General features: G+C 54.6%; 5 protein-coding genes across 5 annotated transcripts; 4 read left to right on the forward strand and 1 right to left on the reverse strand.

Moving 5' to 3' along the window:
* The first annotated feature begins 23 nt into the window (after positions 1-23).
* Positions 24-2,850, forward strand: NECHADRAFT_65405 (uncharacterized protein). Its single transcript, XM_003053331.1, has 3 exons — positions 24-356; positions 407-2,545; positions 2,595-2,850. The coding sequence occupies exons 1-3, from the start codon at positions 161-163 to the stop codon at positions 2,717-2,719; spliced, it is 2,460 nt and encodes an 819-aa protein (XP_003053377.1). The 5' UTR covers positions 24-160; the 3' UTR covers positions 2,720-2,850.
* Positions 2,851-5,711: 2,861 nt separating this feature from the next.
* NECHADRAFT_74456 (uncharacterized protein) lies at positions 5,712-7,254 on the forward strand (the record flags this gene model as incomplete). Its single annotated transcript, XM_003053332.1, has 5 exons — positions 5,712-6,362; positions 6,418-6,528; positions 6,587-6,679; positions 6,736-6,849; positions 6,901-7,254. The coding sequence occupies 5 exons, from the start codon at positions 5,712-5,714 to the stop codon at positions 7,252-7,254; spliced, it is 1,323 nt and encodes a 440-aa protein (XP_003053378.1).
* Positions 7,255-7,894: 640 nt separating this feature from the next.
* On the reverse strand, positions 7,895-9,732 carry NECHADRAFT_89901 (uncharacterized protein; the record flags this gene model as incomplete). The annotated part of the gene is made up of 3 exons (XM_003054040.1): positions 7,895-8,183; positions 8,236-9,469; positions 9,522-9,732. The coding sequence occupies 3 exons, from the start codon at positions 9,730-9,732 to the stop codon at positions 7,895-7,897; spliced, it is 1,734 nt and encodes a 577-aa protein (XP_003054086.1).
* Positions 9,733-12,771: 3,039 nt separating this feature from the next.
* On the forward strand, positions 12,772-13,748 carry NECHADRAFT_74458 (uncharacterized protein; the record flags this gene model as incomplete). Its single annotated transcript, XM_003053333.1, has 2 exons — positions 12,772-13,267; positions 13,333-13,748. The coding sequence occupies 2 exons, from the start codon at positions 12,772-12,774 to the stop codon at positions 13,746-13,748; spliced, it is 912 nt and encodes a 303-aa protein (XP_003053379.1).
* Positions 13,749-16,879: 3,131 nt separating this feature from the next.
* Positions 16,880-23,536, forward strand: NECHADRAFT_65406 (uncharacterized protein; the record flags this gene model as incomplete). The annotated part of the gene is made up of 3 exons (XM_003053334.1): positions 16,880-17,362; positions 17,418-18,374; positions 18,438-23,536. The coding sequence occupies 3 exons, from the start codon at positions 16,880-16,882 to the stop codon at positions 22,725-22,727; spliced, it is 5,730 nt and encodes a 1,909-aa protein (XP_003053380.1). The 3' UTR covers positions 22,728-23,536.
* Positions 23,537-24,875: the final 1,339 nt, after the last annotated feature.

Genomic DNA, 24,875 nt, shown 5'->3' on the forward strand with positions numbered 1-24,875 from the left:
CGCCTCTTTCCCGCCCGCTTTGTCCAGCTCTCGCCGTGTGGAGTTGTTCGCCGCAGCAACGGTGTCAACGTCACCCCCAACCCCCGTCGTCCAAACTCGTCCCTCCGTCAGCTCGTGGCTTCAACCTTCTCTCATCACCTAACCCTCAAGTCTCACAACCATGGCTTCCTTGAACCTCTCGATAAATGGCCCGTCCATAAAGAGCAGCTACAATGGCGTCGTCAACGGACCCCCGCCTTCATCCGATTCTCCCACCTATGCTCACTGGGCCCTGTTCTCCGTCCAAGCCCCTCTCCTGAATGCCTTCCAGGACAGCGGCGCCAAGGAGAGCATTCTCAAGGTCCAAAGCACCGGCGGTACGGCACACTTCACAGACACCTCCCCGAGCGCCCATTCGCTAACACAGCTACAGACGGTGAGCTCGCTGACCTGATTGAGGACTTCAGCGAGGGTCGCATCCAGTTCGCATTCGCCAAGGTCAAGGACCCCAACAGCGGTCTACCCAAGAGCATCCTGATCGCTTGGTGTGGAGGAGGCGTCCCCGAACGAACCAAGGGCTACTTCACCAGCCACCTGGCCGCCGTCTCCAAGGTCCTCCACGGATACCACGTCCAGATCACAGCTCGCTCCGAGAGCGATCTCGAAATCGACTCAATCATGCAAAGGGTGGCCGATGCATCCGGTGCCAAGTACTCGGCAGGAAGCTCTGGTGCCCCTCGTGCCGCTGCTCCCCCGCCCGTCAAGTCGAAGCCCGTCTTCACCCCAACTACATCGAGCCGTGTCAACCCCCTCGTCGCTGCTCGGTCCAGGAAGGAGGAGAACGTCGATTCCGATGGCTGGGGTGCTGATGCCCCCCCTGTTACCAGGACTCAGCTTGAGAAGGTCGAGTCGGCTTATAAGCCCACCAAGGTCAACATGGCCCACCTCAGCCAGCAGCCTACAGCAACGACCAGCGGCGACGCCCCCGTGAAGAGGAATGAGGCTCCCGCCGATGTGGTCAAGGGCGGTTACCAACCGATTGGCAAGGTCGATATCGCCGCTATTCGTGCCCAGGCTCAAAAGAAGGAGGACGACCGCCCGACTCCTGTGAAGGGAGCCTATGAGCCCATTGGAAAGGTTGATATTGCCGCCATCCGAGCCAAGGCGCAAAAGCCTGCTGCTGGAGATGCAGAGGTCGAGAAAGAAGAGTCGCGGCCGGTCTCTGAGCGCATGTCTGCCTTTTCTCAGCCTGCCCAGTCTGAGCGTCTGACATCACTTCCCAAGCCCAAGGTCGCCAACAAGTTCGGAGGAGCCTCGAGCTTCTCGGGCACCAAGGCTCCCGCGCCTGGTGGTTTGGGCTACGGAGCACCCGCTGCCCCCAAGGCTGCCCCTGTTGGTGCTGCCAGCCGTACATTTGCGGACCAGGGAGGCAAGACCCCCGCTCAGCTTTGGGCTGAGCGAAAGGCCAAGGAGAAGGGAACTGATGTCGCCAGCGTAACCGCCGCAACCACCGGCACACCACCCGTCCAGCCTCAGAAGAGTGGAAGCGAGTGGAAGAGCGGCTACAGTGGAAAGAGCTGGGCCCCCGTCCAGACTGGGGACTACGGCCGTGGCATCCCTGGACAAGTGAGCCAGGACAACACTGGTGAGGATCAAGGCGAGAATGCGCCAGGATCTCCTTCAGGCGGTGTGTCTGCTCTGCGAGATCGATTCAAGGACACGGCTCCTATCAGCGCTGGCACTCCTCCTGTGCATCGTGCTGCAGAGGAGGAGGCCGCGCCGCCACCTATCCCTGATAACTCTCGACCATCTGGCGGCTTTGCCCTTCCAGGTCTGCCCAACCGACCTGCTCCTGCGGACGAGCAAGAAGACGAGCGAGAGGATCCTTCGGCGTATCAGACAGCTGCTGAGCGAGAACGATCTCCCTCGCCTCCTCGCATCGCTGTTCCTGTTAGCCGTGGACCAGTGCCTCCCGTCGGAACTCCTCCTGAGCAACGTGCGCCTCCACCTATCCCTCCTAGCCAGATCGATGTGCCCAAGGAGGAGGATCTAGCCAGTGACAGGGAGGTTTCTTCCACAGCCCGGATTGCTGGTGGTGTGGCAGGTGGCATTGCCGTTGGAGCTGTAGCCGGCGCCGGCGCTGTGGCTGCTGCGCACGCATTGGAGCGGGAGCCCTCACCAGAGCCCGAGCCTGAGCCTGAGCCTGAGCCCGTTCGTGCTCCCGCCCCTGCACAGCCCGCTGAGGAGGCTCAGGGCGGTTACCGTGCTGTGATCCAGTACGACTACGAGAAGGCCGAGGACAACGAGATCGATCTAGTTGAGGGAGAATATGTGATTAACATCGAGATGGTGGATGATGATTGGTGGATGGGTACCAACTCCCGAGGCGAGAGCGGTCTCTTCCCTAGCAATTATGTCGAGGTGGTCGAAGATGACGAGCCGGCTGCTGCCGCACCGCCTCCTCCCCCCGCCCCGGCGGCTGAGCCCGAGCCTGAGCCTCCGGCGCCTGCTGCCGCCGGACCCACGGCCACTGCACTGTATGATTATGAGGCCGCGGAAGATAACGGTATGTGGTCTCATTCTTCACTTTTGACATAAACTAACAATTTTAACAGAGCTGAGCTTCCCCGAGGATGCCACTATTACCAACCTGGAGTTCCCCGACGAGGACTGGTGGTTTGGACACTATGGTGGACAGACAGGTCTCTTCCCCGCCAACTACGTGCAACTTGACCAGTAAATTTTTGGTGTGGGCGGTATAGCAGTCATCAAACACAATGGGAGAACTATCAGGAGAGGGAAAAGCATGTAGTGATGACATGGTAAAAATAAGCAAGCAAATCAGTTCTCATGCGACAAGGCATTTCCAGAGCCGTTTTCCCATGGCAAGCTAAGATGCAGTGACGTGAGCCATGTGCGCAAAGTAACGGGCATGAAATGAACAATTGGTATTTAAATGAGCTTGCTTCCATAAGCTCTGCAGTGATGGATACGTTTCTCAGGATTGGCTCCTAGTTTCATTAACCAAGCAAGGATCGATTGCGTGTCGCGTCTTGCATGTCCCCCGTGGTTCTCTCCTCCCATCTCTTCCCCATCCAATCCACCATTGTCGCAAAAGGTATATACCAAGAAGCAAAGCGGGTATTCGTGACGGCATTTCCAAGACGAGTCGCGCGTGTTGTGTACGTTAAATGGAGTTATTGGCGTCGTATAATAACAAGTCCTTGGGCAATTGGTTTGACTTGTACTCGTGGGCAAATTGTGTTTAAAAGAGACAATCGCAACATTCAAAACTAAACAATAGCGACAAGGGTCAGCGAGGCCTATTCGTTGGGGCAATTGGTTGAGAGGCGCAGCCGCGGTCACTGCAAACCCATCGGGTACAACTCACCAGCATTCACAGCCTTCTTCACACACGCAGCAACAGCAGAGCGCCGCGAGACAGGCTGTCAAGCAATTGCCGCCGCCCTTCCCACCGCCTTGCTGCTGGGGAGGAGGTGCCTGTTGGTATTGCATGGGAGGCTGGCCCTGGGGAGGGCCGTACTGGCCTTGCGGGGGGCCGTAGGACTGCGAGAGAACAAGTCAGCGTGATGCGACTCGGTGGTTTGTGTTTGTCGTTCGGCCGCTTACGGGATTGGGCTGTTGAGGATAACCACCTCCGCCACCACCACCGCCGCCATAGTATTCTTGGGCAGACATGTTGATTGCGATTTACTGAGGATAGTTTAGATGAATGCGATGCGCCAGAGGGAGGAGCGAGATTGTTGCGACGCTGATGCGCAAAGAAGCGATAAGTACAAAGAGCACAAGAAGAAGGCGTAAGAAAAGAAGGTCAAGGGCGCGCAGCCGGATCTAAAAAGCTTCGAATCGAGGTCACGGGCAAAACCTCAGCTTGCGCAAAAGATGGAAGGGAAGGCATTGGCCACTCATCGAGCGGAGATAAATCCGGCCACACACGCAGACAGACCCTGGGAGAGGGAAGCTTCCCCCCCCGATGACGGGGCCTGGAGCTAGCATCGGCCAATCCGGAGCTGACGCTCTAGCGGGGCTGTGACCCATGATGGATAAGACGGCAGGAGGAGGGAGGAGATGCTGTGGCTTGGGTCTCAGTTGGCATGATGATGATGTTCCAGTCGATCCTACACACTGCACTCAGAACAAGAGCGCAGAAACAGATAACGGTTTTTCGCTATTATTACGAAAATTTACTTACTCTGCATGCACGCCGAGAACCCCCGAGTCAAGTCGATTGAAATATGCAGCCTACTTTGACTCTCACATTCCTAAATTTTGTCATGACGCCGCTGTTCCACATCCACAGCCACATTCGACCAGCTGGTCCAGTATAGAAAGCTTGGCTGGGCCATGACGAATCTCTTTTGCCTCTCTCGTCAGGCGCGTAACTTCAAGCAAAAGAGTAAAATCCAGAGAGTCTCGGGCTGACCGTGCCGTTCTTACCGAACAAGCCCACTAGACTACCCCAACCCATTTCCGTTAGCCGATCTTTCTCCCCAGAGCCGCCATTCGTCAGACACGTGGTGAAGCTTGGGGGAGATGCAAGGTTTGAGGTCAGCCAATGATTGGTTTATGGCAGAACGTCGTTGCACAAATGCTGCAAAGTGAATGACTTAAAAACACCGACACATGAGACTGACTTTTCGGTGTGCCATGCGCATAATTAAGTCTCCCAGGTAGACAATACATGTTTCAAGGAATTAACCTGGTGAGATTGGTACCCGGTCCTCATGCTTTCTATTGTATTCCGTGTTGGGTGATAACGGTGCTTTGTTGTCACGTGACTGCCATAAGCCTCAACACCAACCCAACCCTCCATCCAATAATAGGCACGAGAAGCAAGATGAACCAAGATCAGTATAATCCCGAAACCAGGAATTTGTACTCAAGATGGTCGCAATAACGGGTACGAACACTGGCAGCGCACTGCATTGTACCAACTTTGTACCAACTTTGGATGTATCTCTATACTTCTTACGTATTCATATTCAACCAAGAGTCAATCCGCTCAGCCTCTTCTCCCAAAGTCAGAGTCGCGGTAAAGTCGCAGTAGAATCGCAGTACCTGCACCAAGAGGCAAAGTAGCTCACTTGCGCTACGGGTCCAATTTGTGTCTTCATTCACCGGTAGAAGAACCTGGGCGTTCTGTCCTGCGCTCTCTTCTGGCGTTTTCTCCTCTGAACAGGCTTTCTCTGTTGAACGAGCACAACCCTCTGATTCATCCGACACAAACCGCGGAGCTTCTCGAGTGCCGAGTCTTGTTGGTATTTTATTTCGTCCCTCGCTCCCTCTCTACTTCTCTCCCTCTTACATTCACAGCCTGGTCTCTGAATCACAGACCCCCGTCACCTAATCACAATACTCCCTGCTTGCTTCCATTCACCTGCACTGACTTCCTTGGGCTTTCAGCGGTGGTTTTCTTCACAAACAGTCCCCCGCAAGGGGACCTGTTTATCGCTTCCCATCGCTTTCTTCTCCTGTGAGGATCGAGCATCTTCTCTTTCCCTCCTCCACTTCATCGCTTCTGCCAGCGAGCAGCCTCTTGCTCCATCGCCGCTTCCAAATCTGTTACACCTAGCAGGCTCCTCTTCTTCTATCCTATTTCGTTCCCACCATTCTTTGGTATTTCTACCATCCCAGATTTATTCTATTCTCTTCTTTCCGTTGTTAACATCGCTATTGATCGTCTCTCGCTCCTCATCGCTCCTTCACCAACCATGAGTGAGGACACTATCGAGGTCGTCAGCTCCCCTGCCGACACAATCATCATGAGCATGGAAGTCGACCGACAATCGTCGCACACCGTAGAAGCTACCAATGATGGCCTCTCGGATCCAGAGTGGGAGCGGAGGGATCCGCCATCTCCTATGCTGCATACTACTTGGACCTCGAACACAACTGCCATGGCCAAGTGCGACACCTGCGAGCGTGGCAGCCGAGGAACCCTCCAGCAGTGTCGCCGTTGTGCTGTCACCATTTGCCAAGAGTGTTTCGACGCCGGGAAACTGAGCCATGATCACCAACTCGATGCCGACAGTGTTGATTGGAACCAGCACAACAAGAGTAGCCGATCGTCAAAGAAGAGGGCCTCGAGAGCGAGACCTAGATTCGACAGTTCTTCGGCAACTGCCTCAGCAGGAACCTCAGCATCGCCACACTCTCAAGAGAGACAATTCGGGGGAGTTGTTCCTCCCGACACGGCGTCGCCATCCAACTCTGTACCCTCTACCCCCGAAAGACCTAGTATCGGAGAGATGTTTAATCGCACTCCCCGGTATGAGGTTGGTGGGACTGCCACCGTTAGGAATCACTATGGGAACAATGGATACGCCCCTATCGAGCCTCATCCTTCGTCTGACATCGAACAGGTATTGCTAGAGATACGCCCAGTCTTCGTGTGACATCTAACTAACCATTATCTAGGCAGAGTCAGGGAATTATTGGAATTCTACCTTTAGCCAACCACCGGGTCGACACCGAGAGTATCTTGATGGTTCTTCCAGTAGTAACGGCGCTACTCTCGCAAGCAGCGAGGTACTTGCAGTGGCACCTTGGCTTGTATTCAGGACCTATCCAACTAACAACGCTTCAGGACCCATCCTCGTGGAACCATACTTTCGGCCAACGTCGACAGGATCATCAGGGTTCTTCTGCCTACCGTCTCTCCGCTTCCGCAACTTTTGAGGTACTTGCTGAGATACTTTGGCTTGCATAAGGCGTTCTCAACTGACGTTATCCCAGGGCACAAGCCCGTGGAACATGATGTTCGGCCAGCCCCAAACTAGACGCCAGCATGATCAAATGCAGACTTCCCAGAATAGCGCCGCTTCCGCAAACAATGGCGAATGGCGTCAGGTACGTTGGCCTATCTTTTCTTCAAGTTACTCCTAGCTAACAATACAACAGTCATTTCAATCTTCCTCGGCATACAACATCAACCAACTAGCGTATCCTGGCCAGCAGGAGCCCGCGGCCAACCTTCTGATGCGGTCGCGCCAGGATTTGTCCAGCAGCTGGCAACCACATGACGCCCCATACCCATCTGCCGCGAGATCTAACATGTATTACTCGGATCTCTTCAACTATGGTCCTGTCCCTATAGCTGTGGCCCCAGCAGCGTTCCCACGGTCCCCTAGTCGGGTACAATCTACTCCAAGAGTCTTGCCTGAAAGGATCATGCCACGCTTTTTGTCCCTGGATCTGCGGTGCCACCCATCAGGACCTCCACGACGATACGAGGACTATTTTGATCTCCATTAAGTTGGAGCGGCATCATCTCAGGGCCAGGGCGCGGACTAGCTCGTCACGAACCATCTAGCCTATCGCCTGTCGTTGATTCATACACTCGAGGGGAGTGAGGACGATGGCCATGACACTGGCTCCTCGGTGCGATTTCCGTGAGTGCGTGAAACTAAGAATAAAAAAAAAGACAGAAATGTTTGGCTGAGTTGCCAATAACGAGTTTGGGGCAGGATACCTCAGACCAGGATACTCCAGGTCAAGGCAGCTGATTACCAGCATCATCACATGTATCCTATATCTCTCGTTGACTTTCCATATCTCTGTCTCTGATTGGGTCTTCCAGGAGTCAACTTTAACTCTCACTCTAATAGACTCATTTCAACCAACTCACATGCTACATCAGCAAATGTCATCACGTAAAAAGTAAAATCACGTATTCTTTTGATACCGCGCTGCAACTGCAGCCCAAAAAAAGAAAACCATATACAGGACATAATGGAGATGGCATCCGCTGCTTCAAATCATTAAGAGCATGGGGACTAGCTGCAATCTCATTTCCCTTTTCGTTCCCAGTTCCATCCCGACCATGATCATCATCATTGTCATGAAGCAATAACCCACAAAACCCAACTCCACGGTTTCACTTTCTCTGTCTCTCTTACTCGTCGTCGCCCTGAGGCACCTCCACCTCTTCCTCGTCGTCCTCGTCGAAGCTGCCGGCAGGAACCTCGTACAAGCGGAGGATGGACTTGTTGGGGTCCTTGACCAGGACGAACTTGGCCTCCTGGTCGGAGCTGCTGAGGCACATGTCGACAATGGTGCGCACGATACCCCAACCGTTGTTGAGGGACAGGTTCATCTGGTTGGCAAAGTCGCGGGGCTTCCAGCCGACAACGCCCAGGACGACGTGCTTGTCGTTGGAGCGGGGGTTCAGGCGAGAAACGAAACTGTCATTAATGTCAGTAAAGAGTGATTCAAGAAGAGACTAGTAAAACATACCCAAGCTTCATAAAGTCGGCCTTGGCCAGGATGCTCTGCACCGTCCATCGGGCGAGCTTGCAGCTGTTGTTCTTCATCTCGGTTGCCACGACGGCACCGCGCTGGGTCACGAGCTTGCTGCGCCAGTCGAGGGCGCCGCCGCTGCCCTGAGCCTTGCTGTCGAACTCGTTGAGGGCGTGGATGCTGACGAGCTGGTCGTCGCCGCTGATAGCGTTCTTCTGCACCGCGTCCACCTCGGTTCGGACAATCAGGTGAACAGGCTCCTCCTCGTTGGTCGACAGGTCGAACCGCCTGTACTTGTAGGCCTTGCTGGCCGGGGGGTCGGTGTCCTCGGACGAGTTGTAGAAGGGGTTGGCGTGGGCCATGGTGGCCTTGGCCGACTCGCTCTCGTTGACGACCTGGTTGGCAAAGTTGTGGTTGATGTAGGTGGCCTCCTCGGCGAGGGCGTTGGGCTGGTTGATGGTGTCCTTGCTGCCGTCGGCGGCATCCAGGGGAGCGTCGATGGCGTTCTCATTAACCGTCACCATATCAAGAGCGGCATTATCGCGCTTGTCCAGGAAGACCTTGTTGCCGTGTCGAGAAATGACGATATCCCAGGGGTACACGGAGCGTGTCGCGCACATGAGCATGGAGAGGATGCTGTCGGTGGCAAAGATGGTGGCCTCATCCTTGTCGGCGAGCTCCTGGATGACGGGATCGGAAGAGGTGGTGACGTTGTAGGCGGCTCGGTCGATGGGGGTGAGCTTCCTCTCGGTGCCCTTGACGGGCGGCTTGTCGTAGGAGCGGTCGTAGTAGTAGAGGAAGCCGTAGTCGTCGATATCCTCGCCGTCGTCGGTGTCGAGGTTCAGCTTGGCCAGACGGTTAAAGTCAATCTCCTCAAGCAGCTTCCACTCGGCCTTGACGTTGATACTGGCATCACGGTTGCGAGCAGGCTTGTCATAGTCCTTCCAGCCGAAGCGACGACCACGAGCGCCAGTGTTGGACCGGCCGCCCCGGTCGTAACCTCCGTAGCCCTGTCGACCACCGGCGCCGGTCCTCTGGAACTGGGTCCGTCCGCCTCGGGCACCGCCGGCCTGGCCTTGGCCACGGCCACGGCCACGGGTGAAGACGGCACCGCGGCCATATCTTGTCTTCGTCGAGTCTCGGACGTTGCTGACGACGGAGAAGGTGGATTCGTCCTCGGCGGGAGGAGCATTGAAGGTGACGGCGTGGCTAGAGCCGTAAACTTGCTGATCTGTATGACACATAAGCCATGATTCCATCCAAGACTGAGAAGAACAGCCTACCTCTAAAGTTCCTGTTGTACTGTGCTCGTCCACCACGCTCACGGTCCTTGCCCTCGGCAGTCCAGTCAGCCATGCGGCCCAGCTTGTCACCCTTGGAGAAGGGCGCATAGGGCACGCCGTTGAGGGTGGTCTCGGTGGTGACCGAGGGACCCCATCCGTCGCCGGCGGGGCAGCTTTCGCAGATCTTGACGTAGTCGAGAGAGTCGCCCATCTTGAAAGATTTATCTTTGATGGAGGTCGAGGTCGAGAACGGAGGGAGGGTGGGGGAGGGAGTTCGAGGCGATGCTTGAATTTGGACTTTGACGATGAATTTGTGGTGGGGTGGAGGGCCTTCAGTGTGGGGCACAAAAAAAATATCACAAGCCCCGCGTTGTGTGCGCTTCAGCCACGTCAAGCCACAATTGGCTTTGAGAATAGCATCAGAAGAGTTGAGTATATATATCTTTAAACACCAATCTTCTACATCTCCTCCCATCCTCAGACAAATTAACATGGTATAACCGCACCTAAGCACCGCCGTAAATCACATCAAGAGCATAACTAGATTATCCAACACATCTATCCACACATCACCGTGTCCTTACCTCCGAGCACACTATCCATAGCATCTCGCACCTCAAACTCCTCCATCACGGCTCCGAAGCTATATCATCGGGTCAGCATCTTCCAAAGAGTCACCACACTACAATCGACTTACCCGTAGCATCTAACCTTTCGGACAAGCTCCTCTCCGAGCTTCCGAAAGTCCTCCGCCTCAAGCTCCATCACCTTGGGGTGGGACATGACCATAACCCACGCCATGATGGGAGTCACTTCGCCATCCAGATCCAAGCTCTTGCTAAGATTTAGCAGGGTTGCAAGGTCGGCCCTCGGCACCTCCCATGTCTTTTGGTTCAAATCACTGCCCAATGGGACATGAGTTTTCCCAAACGGACAGCCAAGCATCGAGTCTGGGGACGGGCCGGGAGGGCACGATGCCATAAGTGCATGGCCGCATGGTTCTCCGTCATGCTCAGCGGATCTCTCGACCATGTACTGGATATGTGTCATGCAAGGTCTCTCGAGGCTACAAACTGTTAGCCAACTGGTCTTGTATCGTGACTTGCCAAAGTACACGAAACTCGCATGGGCTCATACGGGAGTATCATTGGGAAGTCTTCGAAGAGGACTTATCGTACGTTAAAACGAAATCAATGCCTGCCTGCTCCATATCAGCACCTCCCCGATTCAGGGTTTGATGCGTGTCATGCTGTTGCTGGCCAGGCGTATAGCCTTGGTTGACAGCCGAAGGCAGCTGGATCGGTGAAGAAACCGATGGCGCAGTTGACCGAGAGGTCAGGGGAGTAGACGAACCAGGGCCTTGGCTGGTAGAGCTCCCTGCAGCGTATGGGCTGCCATAGTGAAGTCCAGCTTGAGTCAAGAGGTCCCGCAGACGCTTATTCTCGTCGGCTAGTCTCTCTCGGTCCAGAGACACGTTGCTAAAGACCTCTTTGAGTCTGAGCACTTCATCTTCTAGTGCTTTGATGTAGAGCTCTTTTCTCTCTCGGTGAGTCCTAGAAGGTGAGATACAAAGTCAGGTGTGAGTTCTACACTGAGCTCGGTCTACATACCGCTGAGCCTGCCTGTTTAGTTCTTGGCGTCTTGTGAGAGCAGGTTTACTATTCGGTTTAGGTCCACGCTTCTTGGGCGGGTTCCCCTCTGAGACGGCGTGCTATTAGACTCGGGAAGGATCACGTCAGATGAAATCACTCAGATGCTTACCACGCGTTGTCCTCTTGTCGGCAAGGTTCTTGTAAAACTCTGGATCCAGAGTAGAGCCCCCAGTCCTGTCATCCTCTGAGCTGGGGGCCGCTCGCTCCGGTGACAAGGATGAGGAGAGGTCGCGCTCCGTTACTCCAAGATGGGAGTTGAAGGTCGCCATGCTTGGTCACGTCTGAGTGATGAGACTCGTAATCCTTTGAGATGGCTGAGGAATTGGTCAGTTTTGAAGAGCTGGTGAAGCCAGCGGCTGACGAAAGAGTCGTGGCTTGGTCATCGATGGTCAGAGCAGAGCCGGAGATACTGACTGTGTCTGTCGTCACTGGTGACTAATTCCAATTCCCGAAATGCGATATGCCCCGAGGGCACAGCCCGGTGCGGAGGAAGCTAAGAAGACAACCCTAAAGTATGTGCTGCAGGAGTTGACAGATGCAAGGTACTGGAAGCGCTGGTTCAATGGTATATGGCTGGGTTGATGCAATGATTTGAGAAATATGCTGGTTGCTCGGGAGAGCCGATGATTGTGTCGGACAAGGTTCTAGAACCTCAGGCAGACGCTTGGGAATGGAAGGCCATCGATGGCTTAGTAAGGTCTAGTCTGATTCGCCAAGGAGGAGCTTCCACTCAAGGTAAGCCGGAGTTGGCTGAGATGGGCGTGCCTGAGGCGTTGATGACGGCGCGCAACCGGGCAGCCAAATGTGCTTATCGACAGGATAAAGGGAGACGGTATCACAAAGGTCAGAGCCTTCACAGGCAGTCTACAATAAGATTGTTCAAGTTGTAAGGGTTGAGCGAGTTCTGTGGCTCGTCTCAGATGATCAATGCAAATCCCCGCATTCTCCGCCCTTCAACTCCGACAGGCCCAACTTGTAGGTACATACGGTACTTTTCTATCACGCCTAAACCTAATGCGGAAAACAGACATTGGCATCCACCCTCACAGAAACTAATCATGGGTTTCACCGAAGAATCACTGGGCGTCGAAAGAAATGCATCGGGTTCAAAGAAACAGGGTTCCAAAAAGCCATACCTGAGTACAAGCCCCGTTGCCGAATTCCTGGGTGATAGGGTAGGGCCTCGCTCGCCTCCCGGGTATTTATGGAGCCGCTGCGCCAGGGGGGCTTCAGGAACGTGTTGTGACGTTGCCGCCTCGACCTGGGCTGGCAAGATAAGACAGTCAAACTGCTGTGCAAGACACAGATGAGACAGGTCTGAGGCTGTATCGCGTGTTGAGTTGACATGTGCCTGTCAGTGTCAATGTCAATGTCAATCAGAGAGACGTCTCGTCTCGCCCTTCAGCTGAGGCCATCAACCGGCCAATGATACACTCTGCGAGACGGCTTCTTCGGGAATGAATGTCGTCATCCATTTGCACTTGCAAGACAAGTAGAACCTCTAAAAGACTGAGGCGCCGTCGAGTCACTACGTAGTTACAATCAATGATTCTTCCCACGACGATGTGTGGATAGAAGGCTCCGGCTGGATTGCTGTAATGGCCCAAAGCAGCAGCACCTTACGCAACCACCTGCGAGGCATCGTCCTGACAGCCCCATGGGTTGTGTATCTCTTCTTGGCTGATGCCGTTTTGTCACTTTTGCTCCCGCTGAAACTCTTCTCGCCTCGACTCGTCTACGACGCCTCGTCCCAGGTTGCCCGGTCTGTATGGGCGTGGATACAGCTCATATTCACACGCGCCAACAGAGCGCACATTTCAATCTCTGGTGATGCCCTACCTCACGGAGAGTCAGCTATTGTCGTGTCCAACCATGTCGCCTGGTCCGACTTCTATCTTATCCAGGCCCTGGCCATGAAGGCAGGCATGCTTGGCCGGTGTCGCTACTTTGCCAAGGCTCAGCTGCGCTTTGTTCCCTTTCTTGGATGGGGCCTCTGGGCCATGGGTATGCCGCTGGTGAGCCGCAACTGGCTCCGAGACAAGAACGAGCTTGATCACGTCTTTTCCGACATGGTCCAGAAGGCCTTTCCGACATGTAAGCCCATCGAATCGAGAATCGGCTTGTCGATCGTCGTAGATGAAACTAACTCCATAACCCAGGGCTGATCAGTTTCAGTGAGGGCACCCGCTTCACTCCGGCCAAGTACCAAGAGTCGATCGACTTTTGCAGGCTGGCAAATCGGCGGCAGCCCAGGAATCTGCTCTACCCACGCACCAAGGGCTTCATTGCTACGGTCCAGCACCTCCGACAGGCGCCACACGTCAAGGCTGTCTACGACTTGACCATTGCTTATCAGCATCAAGGGACCTTTCAGAGAGCGCCCTCCATGTGGGAGACGTTGAGCACACCAGGACTCAGCGAACGGGGTGGGTACAAGTTCCACGTGCATGTTCGACGTTTCCCCATTGAGGCGCTGCCGGCAAAGGACGAGGAGCTGGCTGCATGGCTTGAGGAGTTGTGGACGGAGAAGGGAATGATTCTCGAGGCCCAGGAGGAGCAATGGCTGAACCGGTAAATCAATACGAACAACATGAACAATATCATCACCTCAATCGTCTGTTGTCATGCCACATGCAAGCAATAGCTTGTTTCCAAACACCAGAGCACAGTGTACGTGATCTGGAATGACATGGATCATGACTTGGCTACCCGGGAGACGGACAGAGCGGTTCTCTCTTTTGTCATCATTGCTGCATGAATGTCTTGAGCGGATGGTGGGAGGGAATGGAATGGCTGACCGCAAAGAGGCGTCGATTCGCTACAGGGTGCAGACGGGCGTCATTGGGGGCGCCATAAGAGACGGGCGTTATAGTCGGAAGTGGCCAGAGCTGCAGGGCATGTGACGGAGGTAATCCCTTCAGAAAGCCGGTGATGAGGCGCATTGTTTGGAGACGACCGGCAGTTGATGTGGATGGATGCATGGAAATCAAGGTGGGCAAGGTACAGCAGACCAAAGGCAATGCAAGGCAAGGGATTCTCTCTGCTACCCTGCAACCCTGGAGACGGGCCCCAACCCAAGGTCCCGAGGCCGGCCTGGGATAGATGAGAGATGGTGGAGAGTGGTGCAATGTTGGTGATGGTTGCGCATCTGGGCTGGTCAGGGGGACAGGCGACAGGCGGGAGGGCTAGACAAGTGCGCGCCTGAGTAAGCAAAGCCAGTCAAGAAACAGTCAAAGTCTGGGGGCGGGAGGGGAAACAGCACCAAGATCAGCTCATTGCTGCAGTAAACCCATCACTCTGATCCGAGCGTATAGTCCAGATCGGGAGTCTGAGCAGCTGGTGACCACCAGAGGGGAGAAGCACGACCAAAGGCAAGACGGCGGTGAGTCTGGAGGAGGAATAACAGCGTGACTCACGAAGCCATCCATGTCCGTGATCTCAAGAGGTACTATGTAGGTACCCAATAACAAGACAGGTCAGGACAACCAGTCGTTCGACCGGGAACGGGGACGGAGACGGAGACGGCATAAACAACTTATGCAGCAACCACTTGGAGGAGGAGGGGGAGGGGGGAAACAAAACAATACCCATGGTTGCGTTGCGTTGTATCGACCGGCACCTGGAACCTGGCACATCCATTGCATTCATTGCACCACCACGCGAAGATGGAAGGGAGGGAGGCAGCAAGAACCCGCGGAGGCCAAAAGCAAAACAAGCAACGAGGCAAGCAACACCAGACATGGAGGGGGAATCAATGCGAGGGGGCAATGGATGGGAAAATGCATGAGAGAAGAGGGCCCTGATGAGCGGGTTCAATGTCTTGTTCCAATTGGTAGCTCAAGGTTGACGTCGTTATGGCATGAAGAACTCATTTGAAACTCGCCAGCATTAGAGCATTAGAGCATCACAGAATCTCCATTACCTACCTCCAGCACACCCAAAAGCCACCGGCAGCGAGCTAGGGATAAATCAAATGCGGCTTGACGATAGCTGCCTGTCTCGCCATGCCCGGGCCGTCTCCGCGAGACGCCCGCTCGTCGGCCGGTGGCTCAACCCATGGCCCCAAGTTCGGGGCAACGGTCATTGGAGGCGGTCGGCGACGGATGGTAAACTTGGGGGTTGAGGATTGCTGTAGCTCGAGCGCCGGGGGTTATCTACCTACCCAGACCCAGCGGTAGGAGCAGCCCCAAGGTACAAGCACCAAGTAGGGTGAGACTGTTGCAGTATTGGTGCCATTGGGTCGTCGATTGGTGGGGAAGAGTGCAGATGCGGCCACAGAAGGCGGAGGGGGAGAAACCAGAAGGGATCATCAGTTTTTTGCACTCCCTCGTGTTTCCGTCCTGCAGCCCCGACGAGGCACCTGATGGCAAAACCTTTTCCTGTCAGGTCCTTTGACGGAGCAGATCGTGGCTGCGCTTCCTTCCCGTGGTGTATGTACTGTACTGTATGCTGTAGCACATTGCACATGAGATGGTTCCATCCACGGGTTAGGGAGTCTAGGCGTTGACCATTTGGGCATGGAATCTCGATCGTCACGGACAAAGGAGTCCTTTTACAGTGCGTGAGGCACGTGGGGTGTGAAGCAATGTCTCGTTCTTCTGCGCTGTCCTTTCTCCTCTGATGGAACCTCTCATGCGTTGGATGATAGAATCATGAAGAATATTCAGGGTTGCGAGCAAAGCGTTGAAGTTAATAACAGAAAATACAAAAACAAACATGAAATGGCAAGGGGGAGGGGGTTGGGTAAACATCGGGGTCCTGTCTGTCGTGTCCTGGGCCCATTCTCTTGTTGTCTGAAACGTTGACACAATGGAGAAACACTGCCGCAGAAACCAGCGTTGGCGAAAATAGCGACCGAAAAAAAAATAAAAAATAAAAAATTCTCAACTGGCTGGGCGCAGTGCAGCAGTGCTAACGGATCCATGGCCTGGAACGATAAGTGACAAAGCACGCATCTTACCTTACACAGCCTGGGCAAGCGCTGCAACAAGGTGCCCGCAACACTGCAGCTCAGCACAACTAGGAGCTAGCCCCCCGGTGGTGGTGGCGGGTGATTGGCTTCTGCGCCTTCCTTCCCCGCTTATTGTATCATGAGGGAAGGAACGCGAGCATCGTGAGGCGCCTTGGTCTGAACTTTGTCTCTCTCCCCCTTCGAAGGCTTTAACGGCGACTTTGACCCAGGCTCAAGAGCGTCTCGGACAAACAAATACTCGAACCGACTCGTGCGGATTACACCATAGTCGACAAGTCCATCCCGAACGATCCCCATCACCGTCTCGTCGAGTAACGAGGCCAATTCGTCCTGCCTGTGCCCGAGCAAGGTACCCACGTCGTCCGCTTGGTCGTCGCTCGTTCTCGGGTCCCCATTCTACGCACACCAAGACTCTCCTCGGCTCCAGACGCTTCAAAAGACTGCCACCAGCGAGCTCGATCGATTTTTCCAACGGCCCAGGCCAAAAGCCTTTCCACAGCGTCAGCCCGAGTTCCTCCTCGCTGCCGGCCCTCAGTCATGTCTTCGAGTCTCGCGGGTCTGTAGTTCTGGCGCCCTTGCCAGACCCCGAGTCTCTCCCCACTTGTGCTTCTTGCTGGCTCACCAGCTGCCCTCACGCCGGGCACCCGGCCGAACATCCCACGGCCGACGACAACCACGAAACGCCCAATACTGCCTCCTCCGACGAATCGAGCAGTTACCATCTTTGAGACGCCATGGACTCTCCATCGGGCGCCTCGTTGGCGCCCCCGGCTGTCACCTCTCTGAGGGTTCAACAAACCACTGCCATGGAGAGATCTTTGAGCCAGGACATCCGGGAAGAACGCGAGGAGCTCCGTGAAGCCGCCGAGCAGACCCTAAACACCATCGTTGACCTCAATCTCGATGGCACCATCAAATGGGTCAGCCCGTCATGGACCGACGTTGTGGGGACACAATTCGAGACCGTCAACGGTCTCCCCATCTCCGACTTGATAGTCAGCGACAACAAAAACGTCTTCACCGAGGTTGTCGAGTCTATGAAGAAGGATGACTCTCGAAGCCACCGAGTCCGTTTTGCCGTTCAGCTTGGACCCCTCTCCAAGTTGCTTACAATCGACGACCTCCAAGATGACACCGAGAACCAGCAACCACAAACTGTCGACCTTGAAGCCCAGGGAATCATGGTCTATGACAGTGTTTCGGGTGGTGAGAGCCACGTAAGACGGACTCGGCCCTATACTACCTATCATGCATACTAACAATCCCTTACAGACTATGTGGATGCTGCGTCCTTGGATCGCTCCTCGAGAGATCAAGATTGACCTTCCCAATGTCATTGTTAACTCGTTAGGCTCTGGGGCTGAGGTTTTGGCAAGCTATCTGACTCAGCTTGCTGAGAGTGGCCTTGATGAGCCTGAGCAACAAGACCCCCCACCCCCGGTCCTCTGCCGCATTTGCGAGCGTCAGATTCCCCGTTGGTGGTTTGAGAAGCATACCGATCTCTGTCTACAGGAGCATCGAGCTGAGATGGATGTACAGATGGCCCAGGAGAATTTGACTGAGCATCGGCACTCTATCGTTAAAGTCCTCGACGCCTTGGAGGCTCGCAAGAGTCGATCATTGGCTGGCGACCAATCCTCGCTCCCCATTGCCGAGTACAAGGGCCTGCCTATTGGGCCACCGCCTTCAACACAATCGTCACCTGGCAGCTCCTTGCCTCGATCAAGGGAGCGTTCTGGTGGACTCGGGCATACTAGGGCACGCTCGTTCGCCGTCCGCCGACCCCAGGCCCGAATTGTCGAGCTCCTCATGGATCTCTGCGATACTGCCATTGAAATCAGCACTCCTGCCATCAAGGAGTCTTCGACACAGCACAACAACGGCGAGTTCCGAACCCAGTCGCCGCAATCGGAATCACGAATATCACAGGTTCTACAGTGGCAATCCCCAAGCACAAACACGTTGGAGCAGGAGCAGGGCCTGGCTCTTCTGTGTGCTGATACGGAAAAGGTCGCTCGAAACAAGGTCGATGCCGTCTTTCGTCACAGGAAGATTATCGAATATGCCGAGCGTATTCGAATCGAGCTGGCGTGTCTCGTCCAGGACTGCATTGACGAAGCACTGAGGAAGGCAGCTCGTATTGCCGCTGGTGACCTGACAGATTCCACAGAGGAGGGAGAAGAACTGAGCCCAGAAGAGTACGACCAATGCGAAGTGTGTGATGAAGACGTCGTTGAGAACGACGAGGAGATTTTACCCGAGACTCTACCCCCTCAGTCTAATCCTCCCCAGTCTGTTGCGTCCGAGCCTCGCGAGAATGAGAACTTCGCCGAGCCGTTGAATAGCCCGTCTGCACTGGCTACAGCCCTCCGTCAGATGGATATATCCGACAGGAAGAATCGTTCACGGCCGACTTCGTTCATTGCGTCTACCAGATCCAGCAGCCCCAAGGAGTGCCCTACCCCAAGGTCCCATCTCGGTGGCTTAAGCAACCTAGGGGCTCAGGCGCGAGACACGCGCAGAGACTCTCTTTACTTAGAAGGCGAACTTGTCGATAGCGAAGGGAGTTTCCGATCGTCATCGGTTGCATCTCGTAACGCCCCCAGGACCGAGTCTCCTATCTCCGAGTTTGGGGACCTTAGGCGTGCTGCAAGCACACGGAGACGTCACCGGAGAAGTCTCATTCTACCTGGCACTTCGTCTCCTCACCGCCAGGAATCCCCTTCCAGACCAGCTCAACCATCTTCCCCCTTGCGGATCAAGGCCCGGGGATTCCCCGGGTCTCAAGAAGGAATGGTATCCCCAGAGGCTTCACCCATGCTTCCTGGAAGCGATTTCAGTTCCCCTGCCACGCACCCTCATAGACATCACAGAAGACAGTCTTCAGCAGCCATATCCGACTTTGTCATGAAACCACCACCTTCACCCCGTTTGGGCGCCGGTGCTCCTCCCCAGCCTCGTCCAACGCAGCCCTCGATCAAGGACTTTGAGATTATCAAGCCCATCAGCAAGGGCGCTTTCGGCAGCGTCTACCTTTCCAAGAAGAAGTCTACAGGGGAGTACTTTGCAATCAAGGTTCTCAAGAAGGCCGACATGGTTGCCAAGAACCAGGTCGGCAACGTCAAAGCCGAACGTGCCATCATGATGTGGCAAGGAGAGAGCGAATTTGTTGCCAAGCTCTACTGGACATTCTCAAGCAAGGACTATCTCTATCTTGTGATGGAATATCTGAACGGCGGCGACTGCGCCTCGCTCATCAAAGTTCTTGGCGGGCTCCCCGAGGAATGGGTGAAGAAATATCTTGGTGAGGTGGTCTTGGGTGTCGAGCACCTCCATAGTCGCGGCATTATTCATCGTGACTTGAAGCCTGATAACCTCCTCATTGACCAGAAGGGCCACCTCAAGCTTACAGACTTTGGCCTTTCTCGTATGGGTTTGGTTGGCCGACAGAAGCGGGCGTTGAATAGTGAGAACTCGGACGGGACACCAGACTTGCTCAAGCAAGGACCATTCGCTCGATCTACGTCTATCGCATCCTCAAGATCTACTTCCCTTGACTTGCATGGGCCTGCTCATTCGCCCAGCGCAACACCCCAGATGACACCAGAGGTTGGCAGCTTGGGGCAGCCGTCCTATTTCAACCTCAGCCAGGAGCCGCGTCGAGTGTCGGGCACCCATCGAAGTGATAGTGGCGGTAGTGAGACACTCGCACACATGGTTGCCAACTTCTCCTTGAACGATGCCGAGACCGCCTCTCAGCCCAACAGTATTAAGTCACCACTGGATGAAGAAGTCATTGCCCAAGGATCACCGGATTTGCCACCGAGCGTAAATACGAGAATTAGCATGGACAGCCATACCAGGAATTCCCTCCCACCATCCAACATGATGCCCCCTCCAATGGCCTTGTTCAACCCCGAAGATACCAACCGACGCTTCGTGGGCACGCCAGACTACCTGGCCCCCGAAACCATCAAAGGTGACAAACAGGACGAAACTAGTGATTGGTGGTCTGTTGGTTGTATTCTCTTTGAGTTTCTTTACGGTTTCCCCCCCTTCCATGCTAGCGAGGCTGAGGAAGTCTTTGAGAACATCTTGGCGCGAAAGATTCAATGGCCGGACGAGGATGAGTGCGAGCTGGTGTCTGAGGAGGCCAAGGATCTCATCAACAAGCTGTTGTGTATGGAACCCCACCAACGGTTGGGCTCTAATCGCGAGGACAAATTTCAGTCTGGCGGCGAAGAAATCAGGAAGCATCCCTGGTTCGATGAAGTGAACTGGGACACGCTCCTTGAGGATGAGGCTCAGTTTGTGCCTCAGCCAGAGAATCCTGAGGATACGGAGTACTTTGATGCCAGAGGTGCGGTCCTGCAGTCTTTTGCGGAGGAGATGGAGGACCAGACATCCCCACCATCTTCAACTGCCGGCTCCGAGTATGCTGAGCGACCTCATGACGCATTGTCACGGGTTAGGTCGCAGGTCAACTCGATCAGTCGGAAGCTCATGCCGTTGCACATCCCTCCTCATGTACGTGACCTCAAGTCGAGGCGCCTGAGTGAACCAGTAGCGATGGACGACTTTGGATCATTTTCATTCAAGAATCTTCCTGTGCTAGAGAAGGCCAACAAGGATGTCATCCAAAAGCTGCGAGCCGAAGCTCTCGCCACGCAGAGCAAGCAAACCTCCGTTAGCCCCGGAGCTGCAAGCAGCGTGATATCTCCTTCACCTTCGCTCGAAGGCAGCCCCGTGATGTCGAACCCCATTTCGAGGACCATATCCAATGCCAAGGCGACAACCCGAGCCCAGTCGCCATCTGGCTTCACAAACGCCTCTCCAAGCAGGGCCTCTCAGCCATCATCCCCCTTGCTCGTCTCATTTGTGGCTGGACAAGGGACGGATGGGCGCAGAAAGGCGTCAAGCAACTCCTCAAGCCTCTCTCACCAATCGACAGCGGCATCTCTGCAGGCCGGCTCGGCATTTGAGATTCCCAAGGTGCCTCCGAGCTTGCAAAAGGCTGCCACCACGGTTGCAGCAACAACTTCGTCCCCTGCCAAGGGCCGTGGAACAGCGCCACCTCCACTATCTCTGTCGCCCCAGAAGTCCATGTCCATATCAACACCACGACAGTCGAGCAATTCATCGGCGGGACGATCGAGGTCACTTACAGTGGGCTCACAGTCCCAAGACGGCAGTCCTGTTGCGACAGATATTTTGCATCATCACCGCAACCGCAGAAGCCAGGTGTTTGACATGTCTCCATCTTCGTCAGACAATGAAGGCGAGAAGCACAACGCCCTGCTTAGGGTACAGCGACGCAGACAGAGCTCAAGGCGACTATCTCAGATTGCTTTTGACGCTGGACCTACCTTCCGGCCATTGGATGTCTTGATCTGCGAGGATCATCCAGTTTCACGCATGGTCATGGAGAAGCTACTGGAGAAGCTTCGATGCCGAACTATATCCGTACCAAACGGCTCTGAGGCAGTCCGTTACTCGATGAGCGAGATCAAGTTTGATGTGATCTTCCTCGAGTATCAGTTGCCACAGATCAACGGAGCCGACGTTGCACGGATGATCCGGGAGACAAAGAATGCCAACTCGCACACGCCAATCGTGGCCATCACGGCATATCTGAAGGAGCTTCAGGCGCCTCACTACTTTGACTCACTGATTGAGAAACCCATCAGCTCATCGAAGCTGACGGAAGTGCTTCGAGGGTTATGCCAATGGCGACCCGAATCCCCAGGACAAGGTTCATCTCTAGGCATGGTCCGACCGGTGCCCATGGGGATCAGGAAAGCCAATGCGCGCTTAGAGGACAGCCCAACGTCGGGCTCATCCATCTTCGCGGGACGCCTTGGGACAGCGATGATGTCGAGCCGTGAAGATTCGATCAGCTCGTCCCTGTTTGGCGACTCGGAATCAGTGACGACAGACGAAGTGCCAGTCGTTATCAGCCGCAAGGCAACGAACGAATGGGACGAAGGGGGCCTGAATATCACAACGGATGGCGACATGATTGAGGTATCGAGGAAAGCAATGCCTCAACTTCTAGCGCAGCAGTCAGCACCGGCACAAATGGAGCACCGACCACGAGCCAGCGATAAGCTTAAGGGAAAGAGGGACGGATCGGAGCAAAGAGTGCTAGATGGTACCGAGTCTGCCGATGATGAGGACGAGGAACTCGGGAGCGGAAGGGAGAAGTCGCTCGCACGCAACAGCCAGCAGATCCTGGGCAAGACAAACCTCCCCAGTTCTAAGCTGGGAATCGAGATGATGCGGGCGAATAGCCACGATAGCTTGACGATGGGATCAGAGAGCACTCCCGAGGCTGTAACACAAGTTGTGACGACACCATCCAAGGAGATGGAGATGGGACTACTCGACGGTGGAGTGCTTGCGCTAGAAGCGACAGCGCAGACACCACCTGAGGGGGGATCCAAGAAGGAAGGGGAGATAGACGGAAGCGACAAGGACGGGCCTGACAGCGTGGACGCTACACCCCGGCCGTTGACGACGATGCGGGTGGATGGCGACGGCGGTGAAGACGATGAGGCGACACCAAGGCCAGCCGGGAGATGACGATCTCTTCCCTTAGCAAGGTCGGGCAAGGCAAGGCGACGCAGCAGCTGTAACATGTTAGAAACGGGGCATGTTGCAGTATTTTGGCATGGAAGACGATGGATGTTTCTGTTGTTGTGCCTATTATTTCTTGAAATTTCCTTTGTATCTACGAAATGCAGCGTGGCGTTTGAGCGGAGACAACTGAGCCAAGTTGAAGAAGAGCTGAGCTGAGTGGACATGGAGGCTGTCTCATTTTCAGCGCACGAGATTGTGCGGGGAAGCGAGAGGAGGAGAGATGAGAAAGCAGGACAGGGGCATGGATGCAGGCGAACAGACTGAACTCGCACAAGACATTCAAAGAGTGAGTGATTGCATCTGGCGGTAAAGGAAAGGAAGGGCATTGGAGTTTCTTGACTTTAGTTGTCTCGTCATTGCTGGGGAGAGTTGAAGATGATGCATGTATGGGCAGAAACAAGACTTGGACAATCAAACTCACAAAACAAAAAAGGGACAAAAAAAAAGAAGAAAAAGGGCACGTCATTGGGACACAGATATGTTTCATCAAGAGTGATTGCAAGGAATATGGGAGTTGTCGTGGTAGGGGTTTGATGGGTCTTTTGATGGCGATGGTGGCTCAGAGTGACGAGGAGGGAGTCGGCGGATCAGCACAACATCAGGGTTTCCTTGACGGCGACCTTGTTCGTTGCTGTATCACTGTTGCCGCTCATTCACGTCTCGTTGGGTCGCCTCGCTCTGCCCAAGGTACATGCGATGGATTACATGTTGTGTTGTACTAGAGATTCCAAACAAGCAAGATACAAACCTCGATGCATGATCCCTACTTGGTGTCGTAACCTAAGTGAGCCTGATACAGAGGCACGACGCATGTTTGGCTGGCGTCGTGTAAGCATAAACTTGAGCCAATCTATCTCTAAATCTGGACATGGAGAAGAGTGTAGCCGGAAGGATCCGGTCGGGCGAGGCCGGTGAAGGGAGGGGGCGGGCGAGTCTGATGCTGACGAAACAAGGACATGTTGGAAGAGGTAGCACTGTATATGTGGGATGGATTATCAAACAAAACATGCCGAGAGAAATCGGCATGGATCTTCATGTTGGAGCGGACGTACGAGATCGGCCGAGAGAAAGAGAGAGAGAGAGAGAGAGAGGTCAGAGTAGAGACTAGCCAAGTTGGCCGTAGTAACAACCGGCAAGCCATGTATAACTAAGCCTAGACTTGGCGATAGACTAACAAGCTACTGTAGGTAGCGTAGCAAGCGAGCTCAAGAGCCGAGGGACGAAAAAAAATATCCACGCATCCAATGTCACTGTTGCTGCTGTGGCTGCGAGGCGTCTTGCTGTCGAACCGGGCCGGACTTCAAGGAGGTGGATGATGGTGACTAAATTGCAACTCAAACCCCGGGTGGAAAAAGAGGCCGGCAGCAGGACAAGCAATTGTGGAGAGAAAGATGCGGGCTTCATTCGTTAGATGAAGCATGCATGGTGTTATGGTTATTCCAAAGTAGCAGGGTCAGCCGCTGGGGCGGGGATGAAGAGGAGAGGAGAAGGGGGGGGGACCTTTTGATGGTCTCAAAGGTTGATTCGTGAGAGGGAGTGAGGGGATAAGCAAGCGAGAGTTGCGCTGGGGGATCCCATGAGTTGAAGTAGCAGCGGGGGGGAACCTTGAATGAATGGGCTGGTTGGCTGATATCCAAGGCCACAGAGTCATTACCCGCTCGGTGGTGGTGTGTGTATTATCTGACGTGAATTGCTGTGTGTTGCAACCAACAAAGAACAATTGACAGAAATGGACACCGAGCTCAAGCATGATCAAGCTGAATATTGTCCTCCATGCGAGTCAATTCCGCGCGTGTCGCATGGCGCGTCTTGCGTGAGTGAGTGCGAGGCTTGTGAGGCTTGCATCGGCGACGGGTACGTAATGGAGTTTGCAGGGTAGGAGTCTGTAGGCAGGCAAGCACTGCGGGATTACTTGTATTGTCGTGTCTAGATGACCTGTACGAGTGGGACACGGAGGTTGACCGTTGACGAAGGAGGGCATCGTGAGGCGGACTTGACGGCGAGGACAAGCTTTTCTACAACGGTTGCTTCAGGATGAGCCATGGTTCACATTAGGGCAAGATCTACTACGGAGCTGGATTTAGAGTAAAC

The sequence above is a fragment of the Fusarium vanettenii genome, assembly GCF_000151355.1.
Source record: "Fusarium vanettenii 77-13-4 chromosome 1 genomic scaffold NECHAsca_1_chr1_3_0, whole genome shotgun sequence".
Taxonomy (NCBI): Eukaryota; Fungi; Ascomycota; class Sordariomycetes; order Hypocreales; family Nectriaceae; genus Fusarium; species Fusarium vanettenii.

Coding starts and splice junctions, on each gene's coding strand:
- NECHADRAFT_65405 (XM_003053331.1), top strand. CDS start 161: ATGGCTTCCTTGAACCTCTCGATAAATGGCCCGTCCATAAAGAGCAGC. Junction 357..406: donor CAAGGTCCAAAGCACCGGCG/GTACGGCACACT, acceptor TCGCTAACACAG/CTACAGACGGTGAGCTCGCT. Junction 2,546..2,594: donor TGAGGCCGCGGAAGATAACG/GTATGTGGTCTC, acceptor CAATTTTAACAG/AGCTGAGCTTCCCCGAGGAT.